The sequence below is a fragment of the Leucopleurus acutus genome, assembly GCF_964270905.1.
Source record: "Leucopleurus acutus genome assembly, chromosome: 13".
NCBI classification, from domain to species: domain Eukaryota; kingdom Metazoa; phylum Chordata; class Mammalia; order Artiodactyla; family Delphinidae; genus Leucopleurus; species Leucopleurus acutus.
In genome coordinates, this window is record NC_139155.1 from 61,453,627 (window position 1) to 61,467,167 (window position 13,541).

Genomic DNA, 13,541 nt, shown 5'->3' on the forward strand with positions numbered 1-13,541 from the left:
AAGACCGGTACTCTGAAAACTATAAGACACTGATGAAAGAAATTGAAGATGACACAAATAAATGGAAAGATATACTGTGCTCAAGGGTTGGAAGAATTAGTATTGTTAAAATGCCTATACTACCCAGAGCAATATACAGATTCAATGCAATCCCTACCAAGTAGCAATGGCATTTTTTACAGAACTAGAACAAAGAATCCTAAAACTTTTATGGAACCACAAAAGACCCCAAATAGCCAAAATAATCTTGAGAAAGAACAAAGCCAGAGGTATCATGCTCCCTGATTTCAAACTATATTATAAAGCTAGAGAAATCAAAACAGTATGGTACTGGCACAAAAACATACACATAGATCAATGGAACACAACAGAGAGCCCAGAAACAAACCCACCCACTTATGGTCAATTAGTCTATGACAAGGGAGGCAAGAATATACAATGGAGAAAAGACAGTCTCTTCAATAAGTGGTGTTGAGAAAACTGTACAGTTACATGCAAAAGAATGAAACTACTCTCACACAATATGCAAAAATAAATTCAAAATGAGTTAAAGACTCATCCCACCCTAGACTTGGCACAGTGCTCCAAGCAGAGATCAGGCTCCAGAAAAAAGTTCTGATTGGAGTTAGGAACAGACAGATGGATGGGAGGATGGGAAAGGAAAGTGGTGGGTTCCAGGGTAGGTACAGCACTGCTCAACCTTTTGACATTTTAACAATAAAGACATGCATTTTCTTTGCATCTTAGTTCATCACAAGTAATTATTTGGGTCCTGAAACTTTCAGGACACTTTTAGGCAACAGGAAGGGTCTGTGCACCCTTAGAACTGTGGCTTTTGTCATCACTCCCTGAATTCTTCATTTCTACAGGGAGCACAGCAGTCAGAAGAGCTAAATTTAGCTGGTTCTCATAAAAGAAAACGGGTGGTTCAGGGTCAGTAATAATCTCTGTAACCAAAGACAAACAGAGACGGATGACCGTGTCTTTGTGCTTGAAAGCCAGGATCTAGAAAAATGTAAAGCAGGTGACTCTGGACTAGATCTCAGGTGGGAACTGAGCAGATGCCTAATTAAAAGGTGACAATAAAGAGATTGATTTCTTCCATTCTTTGTTTCTTGCTCTTAAAAAAAGAATAACTTGAGCTTCAAAGTTGAAGCTTGACGTGCAGCCCAGCTGGTCATTTTCTGGGCCAGATGTTACAGTAGACTAATGAACGTTAGGTATTAGAAAGGAGGGTGCAGATTTGAGGTTCCGAAGGAATTTCCAAATAACATTATCAGGACCTAAATGTTACATCACTGAATTTTTAATGGATGGGCAATGATTTATACTGGAATATTCTTTATATCCTTCATGTTTGATTTGTCAGACTATTTAGAAGATGCCTCTTGAAGCAGACTAAGTTGAGACTAAAATTCCTACTTGAATAAAGATTTAATTTATCATAAATTTAGCTCAATAGTATATTAAACTATTATCTGTTTCAAAAAAAATAAGGCCTGAAATCTCGTTAAATAGCTAGAAAGACCTAGAAGTATATAAACACACAGATGCTATCAGCCTGGTAAAATTACTGATGTAATTGGTGTTTTATTGCACAGATAACCTTTCTACACAATTTAATTTTCATAACGCAATTCATTTTTTTAAAGGCTTAAGAATCAGAATCTTTTTCCCAGTTATGATTTGTCGATCTGCTTCCGAATTAAAATGAATGAATAAACAAGACCACAGATACGTCAGCTGGAAAAGAACGTTTTATGGCACTTGGGGAGTTGGTTCTTGACTGAGGTCTGCTCTCCGTAAAATTCAAGAACAGGGGCAAAGCCTCCCACCCATGCCCCCTGGGGATTTTTAGGGGGAATCCTTGGGTTTGTGATGCCCTTTAAAACAGCAAACTTGAGCCTCATTAACAAGTCCATGAAGATTAGGGAAGACTCCTGAGCCTTCTCCAGGGATTAGTTGCTACTTTGAAACCATGCTAGATTTGAAAAGGAATTCTCCCAGGCACCAGAGGATTGATTAATCTGCCATTTCTCCACTGAGATAAATGAAGGAAGAAGGAACGCCAGCAAACACTATCCTTTCAAAGGATCCTTGGGACTTCCCTGGTGGCACAGTGAAGAATCCGCCTGCTAATGCAGGGGACACGGGTTTGATCCCTGGTCTGGGAAGATCCCACATGCCGCAGAGCAACTAAGCCCATGTGCCGCAATTACTGAGCCTGCACTCTAGAGCCCACAAGCCACAACTACTGAGCCCATGTGCCACAACTACTGAAACCCACGTGCCCTAGAGCCCTTGCTCTACAACAAGAAGCCAATGCAATGAGAAGCCGGCGCACCACAACAAAGAGTAGTCCCCATTGGCCGCAACTAGAGAAAGCCCGTGCACAGCAACAAAGACCCAACGCAGCCGGAAAAAAAAAAAAAAAGCCAGGAATTAAAAAAAAAAAAATTCAAAGGATCCTCAAAAACCAAGCAATGTAGAACACAAACGCCAAGATTTACAAGTAGCAGGAGGTATGCTAGGGACTTCAAAATAAAACAACTTGTCTTGCTTATTTCTCCTGGCCACGTATTTCTATTCTTTTCAGACTCTAGCTAGATGGTTCCCCAGTAAGATTTCCTCCTGGATTCATCTCAGAAGATTGACTCTAGCCTGCTCCCCTGGGCCATCTGGGGGCTGGAATGTACTAAGACAATGGAACTTAATATCTAAATTAGACCCAAACAAATTTAACCGAGAGGGAAATCAACCTCATAATAATGATATTTAGTATCTTCAAAGCCCCAATAAATAATGTTTAGAGTAGCTACCCCTCTTTTCCTTATTGTTAAATAATGTCATCAATAATATATAGGGCACAGATATTTAAACAACTTTCAAATGGGAGAGAGGTACCATAAGCCTGTCTTGGAGAACCGAGGAGAATCAGGAAGGAAACATGATTTTAGAATTAGTCAATGATATCGTGTCTCTTCTGCACCAGATGTGTGATCTTCACCTTAACCTAACATCCCTTATCTTCCATAGGTCAGTGTAGGTTTTCCTAGTTTTATGGCAAAAGAGAGTTTGAATTTGGAGGCAGAAGTCCTTTTTATAGGAAGCTTTATAATTCAGTCATGGTTGTCTGTTACTAAAGGCACAGAGGGGATTCTTTTACCAAGTGGGATGGCCTCAAACACACCCTCCAACTTAGCTTTCTTTCATTCTACAAGACTCTGAATTTGAAATTTTTGAGATTGTTCTACTGCCTCTCAAACTGGAGAAGAGCAGAGGGAGAGCGGGTGCCCTTTATTATTAAGTCCTCACAACAATCTCTGCTTTGCAGAAAAAGAGAATAAACAATTTTCCCAACATCACACAGCCACCTTAGGTGGCTTCCAAGTCCGACTTTAGAGTCCACTCAATTCCCAGTAAATATCCTTTACACTCCATCTATAATATGAGGATAGCTGAAAATCAACCTCACTTTATAAATAATAATAATGAAAAACCCTAAGTCTGGAGAGCTTGAGTTAATGGATTTATTTTCACTGAACCTGGAAAATTTGGGGTAATTATTTAAGCCAGCTGATTTCCAAAACTGTAAATATTATAAAATAAATTTCAAATGTAAAAATGGATCTTAAAAATTTTAATTGTCATATAATTATAAAGCCAACCAGAAGAAAAAGCACCTTCATAGTTTTATCTATTTTCAGGACACCAAGAAGTGTTGTGTAGTTTGCAAACTTGAATACAAGAGATGGGTAGTTATTACCTTGCTATAATTAATTTTTACACCATGTACCTTTTTTAACATTTGTCTTAAAAATAGTAGAATATGGATATGCAATGTGATTGTATATCTTTTACCCATAAGGATTTTAGGCGATAACATCATTTCTAGTCTGCAGAGGTTAATTGAATCATATTCACTCTTTCTTCATTGTTGTATTTCTGATAAGTATACAAGGTAAGTTGCTGCTTATTTGTGAAGCATGTACATCATCTGCTGTAACTGAGAATTTTCTTCCTTTGATGGCTTCGTGGTTATCATTCTCAATACAAGTAATTTCAAGTAACTTCAGTTTTATAGGTTTAATTTCTTGCCAAAGCTTATGAATGAAATATTTGGTACTTGTGTCTTATGTCAAATGCCCAAATGTACTCTTTTAAGGAAATTTTTTCACTGTAAATTTCATCTTTCAATTACCAAATCAATTACTTTTTAAGTCAATGTCACCTAGGCTCACATAACAAAGTGCAGTTATTAGAACAAACAGGTCAGGGACAGAGTGACAGCTGTCTCATGCCAGAATGCTCCCATTCACCACGGAGTGAAATCTGACGTGTCCCCTGGTCCAGCTAAAAACTTAGCTAAAAATGCACATACATTTTACTCATTCTTACACTCTTCCAAATGCATATATTTTTTCTCTGGAGGGCTTTAAAAATACCTCGATGGAAGCATGTGGAGTTAACACACTGACTCGGGACAGCAAGGTGCACAGACTGGAAGCCTCCTTCAAGGTAGAATTAATTTTTTTCTCTTACAACTACCAGGTGTTACTTCTCTAAGAGCATTGCAGTAATGAAGGTACCTAGACCATAGGCTATGATACAAATTTGAAAGGTTCCCCATCTGAATAAAGATGACAGTGAAGAGACACAGGCTCAAGCCCAGGCCCTTAGGGGACGATGCCTCTCGCAGGGCAGCCCTCATGGTCTCCGAACTTGTCTCCTCGTGGCCCAGGCATGGGTGAGAATGCCCACACGAGGGTGTGCCAAGTAACCGCCCAGCACGGGAGGGCATGAAGCACAGTGCATATCTCACTATTACACTGTCACAACCTACCAAGGTCAAGGCCCCAGAAATCAAAGAAGGAAGAGGCACAAAGTCACGTTTACCGAGTCTTCATTCTCAAACTCCAGGTTATACTGCGCTGCTTCTTCAGTCACTGGTTTCTGAACGATGTTCCTACAGACCAGCCAGATGGTCAGACTGGCTATGAACATGCCGACGTCAGGCACAAACACTCGGATCCCGTTGCCAGCATCAGCTCCCTTTAAGCTATGGAGGGGAAAAAAGCAGGGGGCGGGGGGTGGAGAGGAAATTTAGTTGTTTTTATGTTGCTATGGTTAAACCATCATAAAGTATGCTTAAATCTTCTTAATGATTTAAAATAAAGAATGCTCAGTTTCTGCCCAGAAGGTACCAGAAAGCTTTTCACCAACCCCGGTCTTATGTAATCTACTAAGATTCAGGAAACTTCCAGGGAGTTTTAGAAATAGTATAAAGAACCCTAAACCAATTCTCACTCCTAAAACGTGCTAATGAACTAACTTGTTATTAAATAAACCACGCGTCCAGTACAGAGACAGCTGTTTGCAATCTAGCTGGAGCAGTTACATACTAGATGTACACAAGCAGCTACGAGATATTGGGCCTTGGAAGTATCAAAGTTAGAAGGAAAAACGGAGAAGATGTTAAAGCAATCCTTGAATAGGAGCTCTTCATGATTTTGAATACTGATTTGATTTTGTTTTCCATCCTGTTCCAAGAAAGATCGTTAACAGAGAACGCAGAAGATTCGGTTCCAGTGTCAGTAGGACCTGACAGCTGCCTTTCACTGGAGGCCTTCCCCACATCCTGCGTCCTTCCTCTGCCCCAAAGAGATAACACTGTTTGTCTTCTTTATCTCACTGGACTCAGATGAAAGTGACCCAAAGTGTATCAGAGATAAAACTTGTTTAGGGACAGGAAGCAGAAGATAGGAAATTATGCATGTAAAGATACATAGTTTTCCATATACACTTCATGTGATGAAATACATACTGTAGTCATTTACATTGGATATGTGATGTATTGGTAAAAACATAATAATAGCAAGACCCCATCACCTAGAAATAAGCATGTTAACATTTTAGTAAACTAAAACATCATATGATATCGCTTATATGTGGACTCTAAAAACATGATACAAATAAACTTATTTACAAACCAGAAATAGACTCACAGACATTGAAAACAAACTTGTGGTTACCAAAGGGGAAAGGCGGGGAAGGGACAGATTAGGAATTTGGGATTAACATACACACACTACGGTACATAAAATAGATAAGCAACAAGGACCTACTGTTTAGCACAGGGAACTGTACTCAATATTTTGTAATAACCTATAATGGAAAAGAATCTAAAAAAGAATATATATGTATACATATATATATGTATATATAACTGAATCACTTTGCTGTATACCCGAAACTAACACAACATTGTACATCGACTATATTTCAATAAAAGTTTTAAAAATTAGTAATAATATCTACCACTTACTGAGCAATTGCTTTGTGCTCAGAGCTTCGTACATATTATTTAGTCCAACCAATCACCTTAAAGAGTTAGGCATTATTACTTAGCCTCCTTTTACATATGAAAAAAGTAAGGCTCCAAAAGGTAGACTTACTTCCCTAAAGTCACACAGAGAGTCAGAGAGAGAACAGAATTATCCTCGAGCTCCCTGCAAGTGCAAAGTTTATGCTGTCAACCACTGCTTCCTCCTGTACATATCCCCACGGCCTTCCCTTCCAGTCTTCCTTCTGTGCATGGACATGCGTTCTGAGAGTTAACAAGACTAGGCTCATACTTTACCTATGGATTTCGACAATGATTTGTTCATTTAATACATCACTCACATTTTCACAACTCACTGAAGAGTTTTAAGCCTCACCACACTCACAGTCAGACAGGATTTACTCAACTAGTCCACTACTGTTGTACATTTAGAATATTTCCATCCATTTGTTACTATAATATAAATAAAAGTTAAATCTTCATTAAGTAAAGAGTCTTCTAATCCAAGATCTTCTAGGAAGAATTCCTTAGACCAGTCTAACTGGCTTTTTATAAAAATGGACTGGAAGAGGGCATCCCCTGTAGAAGCTTCGATTTTCCACATGACTTTAAACTCTTCTGAATAGAGAAACATGAAAGTGATGAGACATCCCTTTACTTCCATAAATAAAACACACGTGGTTGTGTGAAAGGTTTCTAAAGATGGCAAGTTCCTTTCATATGGGTTAAGAGTAAGTCAATTATGAAAACTTCATCCAAACTTTATAATTACTTATGAAACTTATAATCCAGAATCGTAACGATGAAACCTGATGATTGATTTCATCATAATAAAAATGTAGAGGTTTGCTGTCTACTTTTAAAGTACATCTAACATGATCAGACAGAGCAAAGGAGAATTGATATCACCAGAATGAGAACTCGGAGAGAGGCCAGAAAACAAAGGCCAGGCTGGGGCGGGGTAGGGGTGTTTCCTGTGTGGGGCTGTCAGGGGAGCTGGTGGGTCCTTCCCGGGTGGATTTGGGGGGATAAATTATTGTGGCTCCTTTGTGGAAAATGAGATGACCATGGCATTTTATGAAAAGCACCAACCAAGCAGACTGGAGGAGAAAGAGTTCTTACAGAAAGCCAGCAGCACCGGGCTCCTCCCACCTGTTCTCTGCAGGCGCATCCCCATTTGCAAACAGTGGCTTTGAGGCTACAGCCCCAGCTCTGTGCTTCTTGGTCCCCAAAGAGACACTCGATAGCCCACATACACTAAGGGAGTAAATGAACGCAGCTTGCAAAAGCAGTCCTCCACCTGCTGTGACAGAATGCAGCTCCTGGATCCAGGACTGGGCTGCAATCCGACTCAGAATGGAATCCTTCAGCCACAGAGGTGCCAAGCTATCAACTGCGGCTCTCGGGTCCCGAGCTAACACAGCAGCACATTCATGGCACTGCCTAGCGGACACAACGAGCCTTCAGAAGACGATAACACGGGCCGTGGACAACAAAGTCCAACCGATATGTCCTGTGGGGACCATCTTATCACTAAAGTCTCCTTCTTCACTGTCTAGACCAGTGTCTACTGAGTTACAGTAATCAGAGCGCTAGTCCTCAGAAGTGCTGCAAATTAAAGCAAAACAAGACAAGACGAAAGGAGAAAAAAAACAGTTGCTGGTCAAATAAGTGTTAGAAAATCACAACGAGTATTATTATAGTAAAGAACTTGAGAAGTTCTGTAGTAAAACAGTAACTCTGAGCTTACTTAAGCCTCCATTTGCCAAATTTATTTGACCACAAACCATTTCTTAGTTTTATCTGACACCTATTACCTTCTGCCGAGCTAGCGCTCACGGCGCAAGCTTTAGAAAATGCTGACTCAGTGTCTCCTCACTGGTCTATAGGTTTGATCACAATGAATGGACAATTTGGAAACTATACTAACGTGTAGCTAATCTTTATACATTTGGTTTTGAATAAGCCCCGAATAATTGCAGTCAGTGATACCTCATTCCTCTCCCTCAGCCCTCCTCCCACCGATCCACCCACTCACTCAGGAAGTCACTGCAGCCATGGAGCTGGAAGAAACCAGAAAAGATCTAGTCCATTTCCTCATCTTGCAAAGAAGAAACCAACGCAGGGTAGGCTGAAGCCTGGACCAAATGCACAGCTGGCGGCAGAGCCCTTGTCGGGAGCTGCCACTCACCGCACTTGCCCCCGCTTTTACCTGGTGCCGCAGCTTCCCCCCAATCACTGCTCCCACCGCAAGGCCCGATGGCCCATTCCAACCCCATCCCATGCCGCCTCTGTGCTGCGCTGGACAAATCCGCTCCCACATCCACTCTCCCTGCTTTCCTTCCCTCTCCTGTCTACTTCTCCACCTCCCTCTGGACACCCCCGAAGGCTCACCTTGCTGGGAGATCCCCCAAGGGAGTGTGGGGCTGGGCTGGGCCCACCAGGCTCCTCTTCTCTGCCTCCCGCGTAAATGTTGATGAGTTGGCAAGTCCTCACTTATTTTTTCTAACTCCACATGGCAGACCTGAATGACACACTCACCACCGAGGCTCCACCCAGCATCTGCACGACGACTTACAAACCTGCACACCCAGCCCAAGCATGTCCCCAAGACCCATTTTCCTACTAGACATCTCCACTCAGTATTCGACAGCTTCTTACAACTAAATGCTATCTCTATTCCAAAATCTGCTCTTCCTCCCTTATTCCTCACCTTGAAAGACGGTGCTGTCACCAGTGTAGCAACCAGGACAGAACCTGGGCCCTGCCATCGGTCACAGGAAACCTGGAGATTCTGTCTCCATGCCTGTGTTTCTCTTCCCCGCCCTCCTCTATTTTGGCTTCTGGATTATTGAACGGCATCCTTGTCACTTTGCCTCAGGGCGTCCCCTCTGCTAAGCAGGCCTCCTCCGCATTAGCACCCAAGCTTAACTTTGAGAAGCACAGGTTGGGCATGCCCACCGCCCTGCTGATGAGGAAGGTCCATAGTCCCAAGCACACCCGCGAGGCCCTCGGTGTTGCAGGCCCGTCTGCCTTGTCTCTTGCTATGACTTCCTTGGACCTCAAATTCCACCCACGCTGACCGCATACACCAGGACAGGCAGGTGTTTGTTCCTCCGAGTCAGTGTGCGATCTTCCCCCTTGGACCACAACGCCCTTCTCACACACGCTTCCAGGGTGTCATCAGTCAAGACTCACCTCCCACACCTCCACCTTGAAGCCTGTCCACCACCTGCCACCTTTAGATGCCTAAATGCCTACGTACACTTAATACTTTATGTCGCTGACTTGTTTGTGAACCTCTGTATCCAGGACGACTATATATATATATATGTTTACATGTTACGTGTGTGTGTGTGTGTGTGTGTGTGTGTGTGTGTGTGTGTGGTACAGTGTGTGCTCTGAGTACAGGCTGGCAGAATTAATGTTATCTCCAAATATTTACTCTTTCCTTCCTATGACAATAGTTTGTGCAAAGTACTGTTGAAGAATTAGATCTGCTGTCTGCCACAAAGAGCCCCGTACTTTAGCTCGGGGAAGGTAAAGTACAAAGGGCAGGACACGTCACTGCGGTCTGGGGAACAGCTGAAGATCGAGGGGTTGATGAGTAACATCTTAATTATTTGGACACAATTTAATTTTCAAAATTGGAAATTATAAGCCATTCAGAATACATATGCAGTTTTATTAAATGCATATATTGGAGAAAACATTTCAAGAAAAAGAAATATGTGCTGTAGCTAATGAACAATGGCTTGATTTGGTGGGATTTTTTATGTATTCACTCCAAAGATATTTATTGAGCCTCTAGCACGTGCCAGGCACTGTCCCTGGGCACTGAGTGTTGGTTATGAAAGTGTCTTAAACACAGAGATAAATCAGGAAGAGGGGTTATGGCCAGGTCCTCCCTACTGGACTCGGATTTCTGGCAAAGCATCCACATAACCAGAACGGCTGAAGGGTTCAGAGCAAATGAGGCCCTACTGTCATCACGGAACTGAGACTGCAGAGGAAATCGTGCACTGGTCTCGAGAAGTGGTGCCCAGAGGCGGCGTTTCCATGAGCGTGAGATGTTGTGTGCAGGTGGCAGGTCACCCTGGAAGCCACGTGGGGTTTGTGCCTGAAAGGGAAGTCTTGACTGACAGGGTGGAGGTGAGAGTTTTCTTCTCATATATGTTGGCTAAAGTCAACAGTGTAAATTAGATGGTCCAGGGACCACGCACAGCACAGAGTAAATATTTGTGGAAGCCTCCATAAACGGATCGTCGGTGTGCATTACAGAGCATTTAACAACAAATTAAATTTTATTTCAAATAAATTCTGCATTTGAAACCAGGCTGACCAGGTTATGGGTAGAAGCCCTATGCTAATAAATTAACGAGATCAATGAATACATTTCCCCATAAAATGTTATCCTACATAGCTCGACTTTCCAGGCTCAGCTCAATTACATTTTCCATATAGAAAAGCACATGCTAAACTACTTAAAACATCATGTTCTCTTCAACAGGCAGACATTTCCTTTCCAATCTGGTTAGTCACATTGATCCTATTTGTTCAGAGAGATTATCCCTCTTGAAAGGGGGTCAAGGAAGCTGGAGATTGGGAAAAACCCACATGTCCATCAAGAGGAGAGCGAATAGAGCCATAAGATACTATGAATCAATACATCAGTGCAAATGTACGTGTGACCATCTCCATCAATAAATATGGATGCATCTCACAAACATAATATTAAGCAAAAAAACAAAAGAACTAGCAAATGTACGGAATATAGACCAGTTAGAGATTCACCCATAAAGAGCTCCATGAAAGTCAGGAGACAGGGACTCAATCACCTGTGTTGGTAGTGCCCAGGTTCTTAAGATCCTTGAAAGCTGGTTGGTACACACAAAAGGATATCTTTAATGTTTCATATTATTTTTAAAAGGCAGAAGAGACACACTGCCTAGAATTCTTCGTGTAGAACACATCTTGAAAACACAAAGTCAATTATCTGCCTGGGAACGATAATGACCAACTGATGCAGTCATGGCCATGATTATATTTGGTCTGATCGACTCATTAATCAAATTCAATTACCATCCTCCTATCCAAGTCCAGGGATGCAGTGAGGCAGGTGTGGATATTCATGGGCAAACCACTTTGCTTTTGTAAGTTTCTCACCAACAAAATGACTTCTTGGGGTCGTCCCAACTGTCAAGTTTCATTCTGACTCAGAAAATTCCAAATAAGGAGGCAGGGAAATGAAGATGGAGCAAAGAAAGAAAAGCATTGGAGTTTCAGGTACGGCCAAGAAGCAGACTCAGGAATAAACACAACCGCCGTCACCTTCAGAAGCTAGAAAAGAACAACCTCATTTAGGCCATTCCTTTTGGGAAGCGAGTCCTTTGGTTCAGAGTTGGTAGGAAGGTCAACGTCAATTGAATTCCAATAAAATAATTAAAATGTCAAATGAGCATTATTTAAATGAATATGAACTGCTGAGATGGTTATACTTGGTTTTCTGGTGACCTCTGGAGCCCAGACACTGATGCTCGACCGCGGCTCCACAGAAGCGGAGCTGCACAGGGACAGGGCTGCCCCAGGGCCTCTCCCCGAGCTCCCATCAGGGTCCCACTTCAACTCCTAGATGGACTGGTTCAGCTCTTCTTTCCTCCAGGGCCTTCACTTCCCCAGTAGCGCCCACAACTGTGCACAGCCTAGCTCCTGAAATACATTCTTTGCCTCACACCGGCTCCCCACAAACCCTGACTGACCCACCCCCATGGTGATCCTCTAATTAGCTTGCACAGGCCTTGCGGATGATAGCAACATGGGAAGTGACTAAAATCCAACCTGTGTAAACTGCAGCCCTCACTCTGGAGCTGGGTGATTTACTCCAGATAACTGGAAGACACACGGTCTCGGGGTCTCCTCTGCGGGATCTGAAGTGTGAGGATTATGAATCCAATCTGCACACGTTTCTGCTGCAAAGCAGCCCTCACATGTCACCGTGACGTCTGCAAAGGCCATGCGATGTAAGCATTTGTCATCACTGCGGGATCCACTCCCAGTGAGGCTGGAATCAACTTCCAGTCTCCCCCACCCACCCCAGCCCCGCTTGCTGCCACCGTGCTGAGCGTCACCGTGCAGCTCAGGGTTCTCCCAGCTTCAGGCCACGACTAACTAGTTTATTATCAAATAAAGGCAGTGGCACAAACCAGCATTTTCTTTTTCATGAAACATAGTAGAATAAAACAGGAGCACACTGCATGCAGTAAGAGCAGCTATTGTTTTTTGAAACTGTAGGTATCTGTGTTGTATTGGATCATGACATAAAAGTGTACTGGTGTAGTCACAGTAAAAAAAAAAGCTTCAAAATCACTCTCCAGCACAGCTCTGTTCTATCAAACAGGTAGCAGTTGTGTTGAGGACAGATGAAGATAACATAAATCCTTTCCTCAAATCTCTCGGAGCCACATGTGTTGCAAAATTCATACTTTTCCAGATGTCAGGAAGGCGCCTCTTACAAGATGATGTAATGGTGGCAGCAGGCACGAGGGCAGTGCCCCCCTCCCGCCCCGTCCCGCCCCAAGCACACACACCTGTGACCCTTCACACTCAATGCAATGGTCTCCCCTTGGCTCCCAGGTCAGTTCAGGTCAGGTTTTGCCAACAAGAAATGAGGCTAAAACATCAAGTTTTCAGAGCATTTTCGATTTTGAGATTGCAGATGAGGGATAAGGTTCTTTACTCAAGCACATCATAACAAACTAGAAATATTAAGCTGTAAAACAAATCAAAATTGTTCCAGGAATAAAATATTAATCAAAGGAGTGAAAAAAATCTCTGAATTTTTACCTGTCAAAAGATGCACCCTATGTTCCGTAAATCCAAGAAATGAAAATATAAATTTGTAAGGCATGAATTATGGCGTGTTGGCCCACACTGCAAATAGAACTGCCAAAGCATCTCTCTAAATAGTTTCCCGTGCCGTTAAAATGTGATTTCGTTTTCAAAGTTTTTTCAGAAAGCATTTCAAGTAATTTAGGATTCACTGACTGAAGGCAGACTAAAAGCAGAGGACATAATCAATAGACATATCAAAATATATGTCCACACAGAGACCTGTAGGCAAAGGTTTAGAGCTGCTTTATTCAGAATCACCAATAGCTGAAAACAACCCAAACATCTACCAACTGGACCCTGGATAATT

The 13,541-nt window shown here is 42.3% G+C and overlaps 1 protein-coding gene across 4 annotated transcripts in view; it reads right to left on the reverse strand.

The window, feature by feature from the left end:
* Positions 1-13,541, reverse strand: part of PIEZO2 (piezo type mechanosensitive ion channel component 2) — a gene marked incomplete at its 5' end in the record, with an annotated part of 335,237 nt that overhangs the window by 145,366 nt on the left and 176,330 nt on the right. For all 4 annotated transcript variants that reach the window (XM_082853234.1, XM_082853232.1, XM_082853233.1 and 1 more), the window contains one exon: positions 4,897-5,059. In XM_082853234.1, coding sequence (XP_082709360.1) covers positions 4,897-5,059 — 163 coding nt within the window. The remainder of the gene's footprint in view (positions 1-4,896; positions 5,060-13,541) is intronic.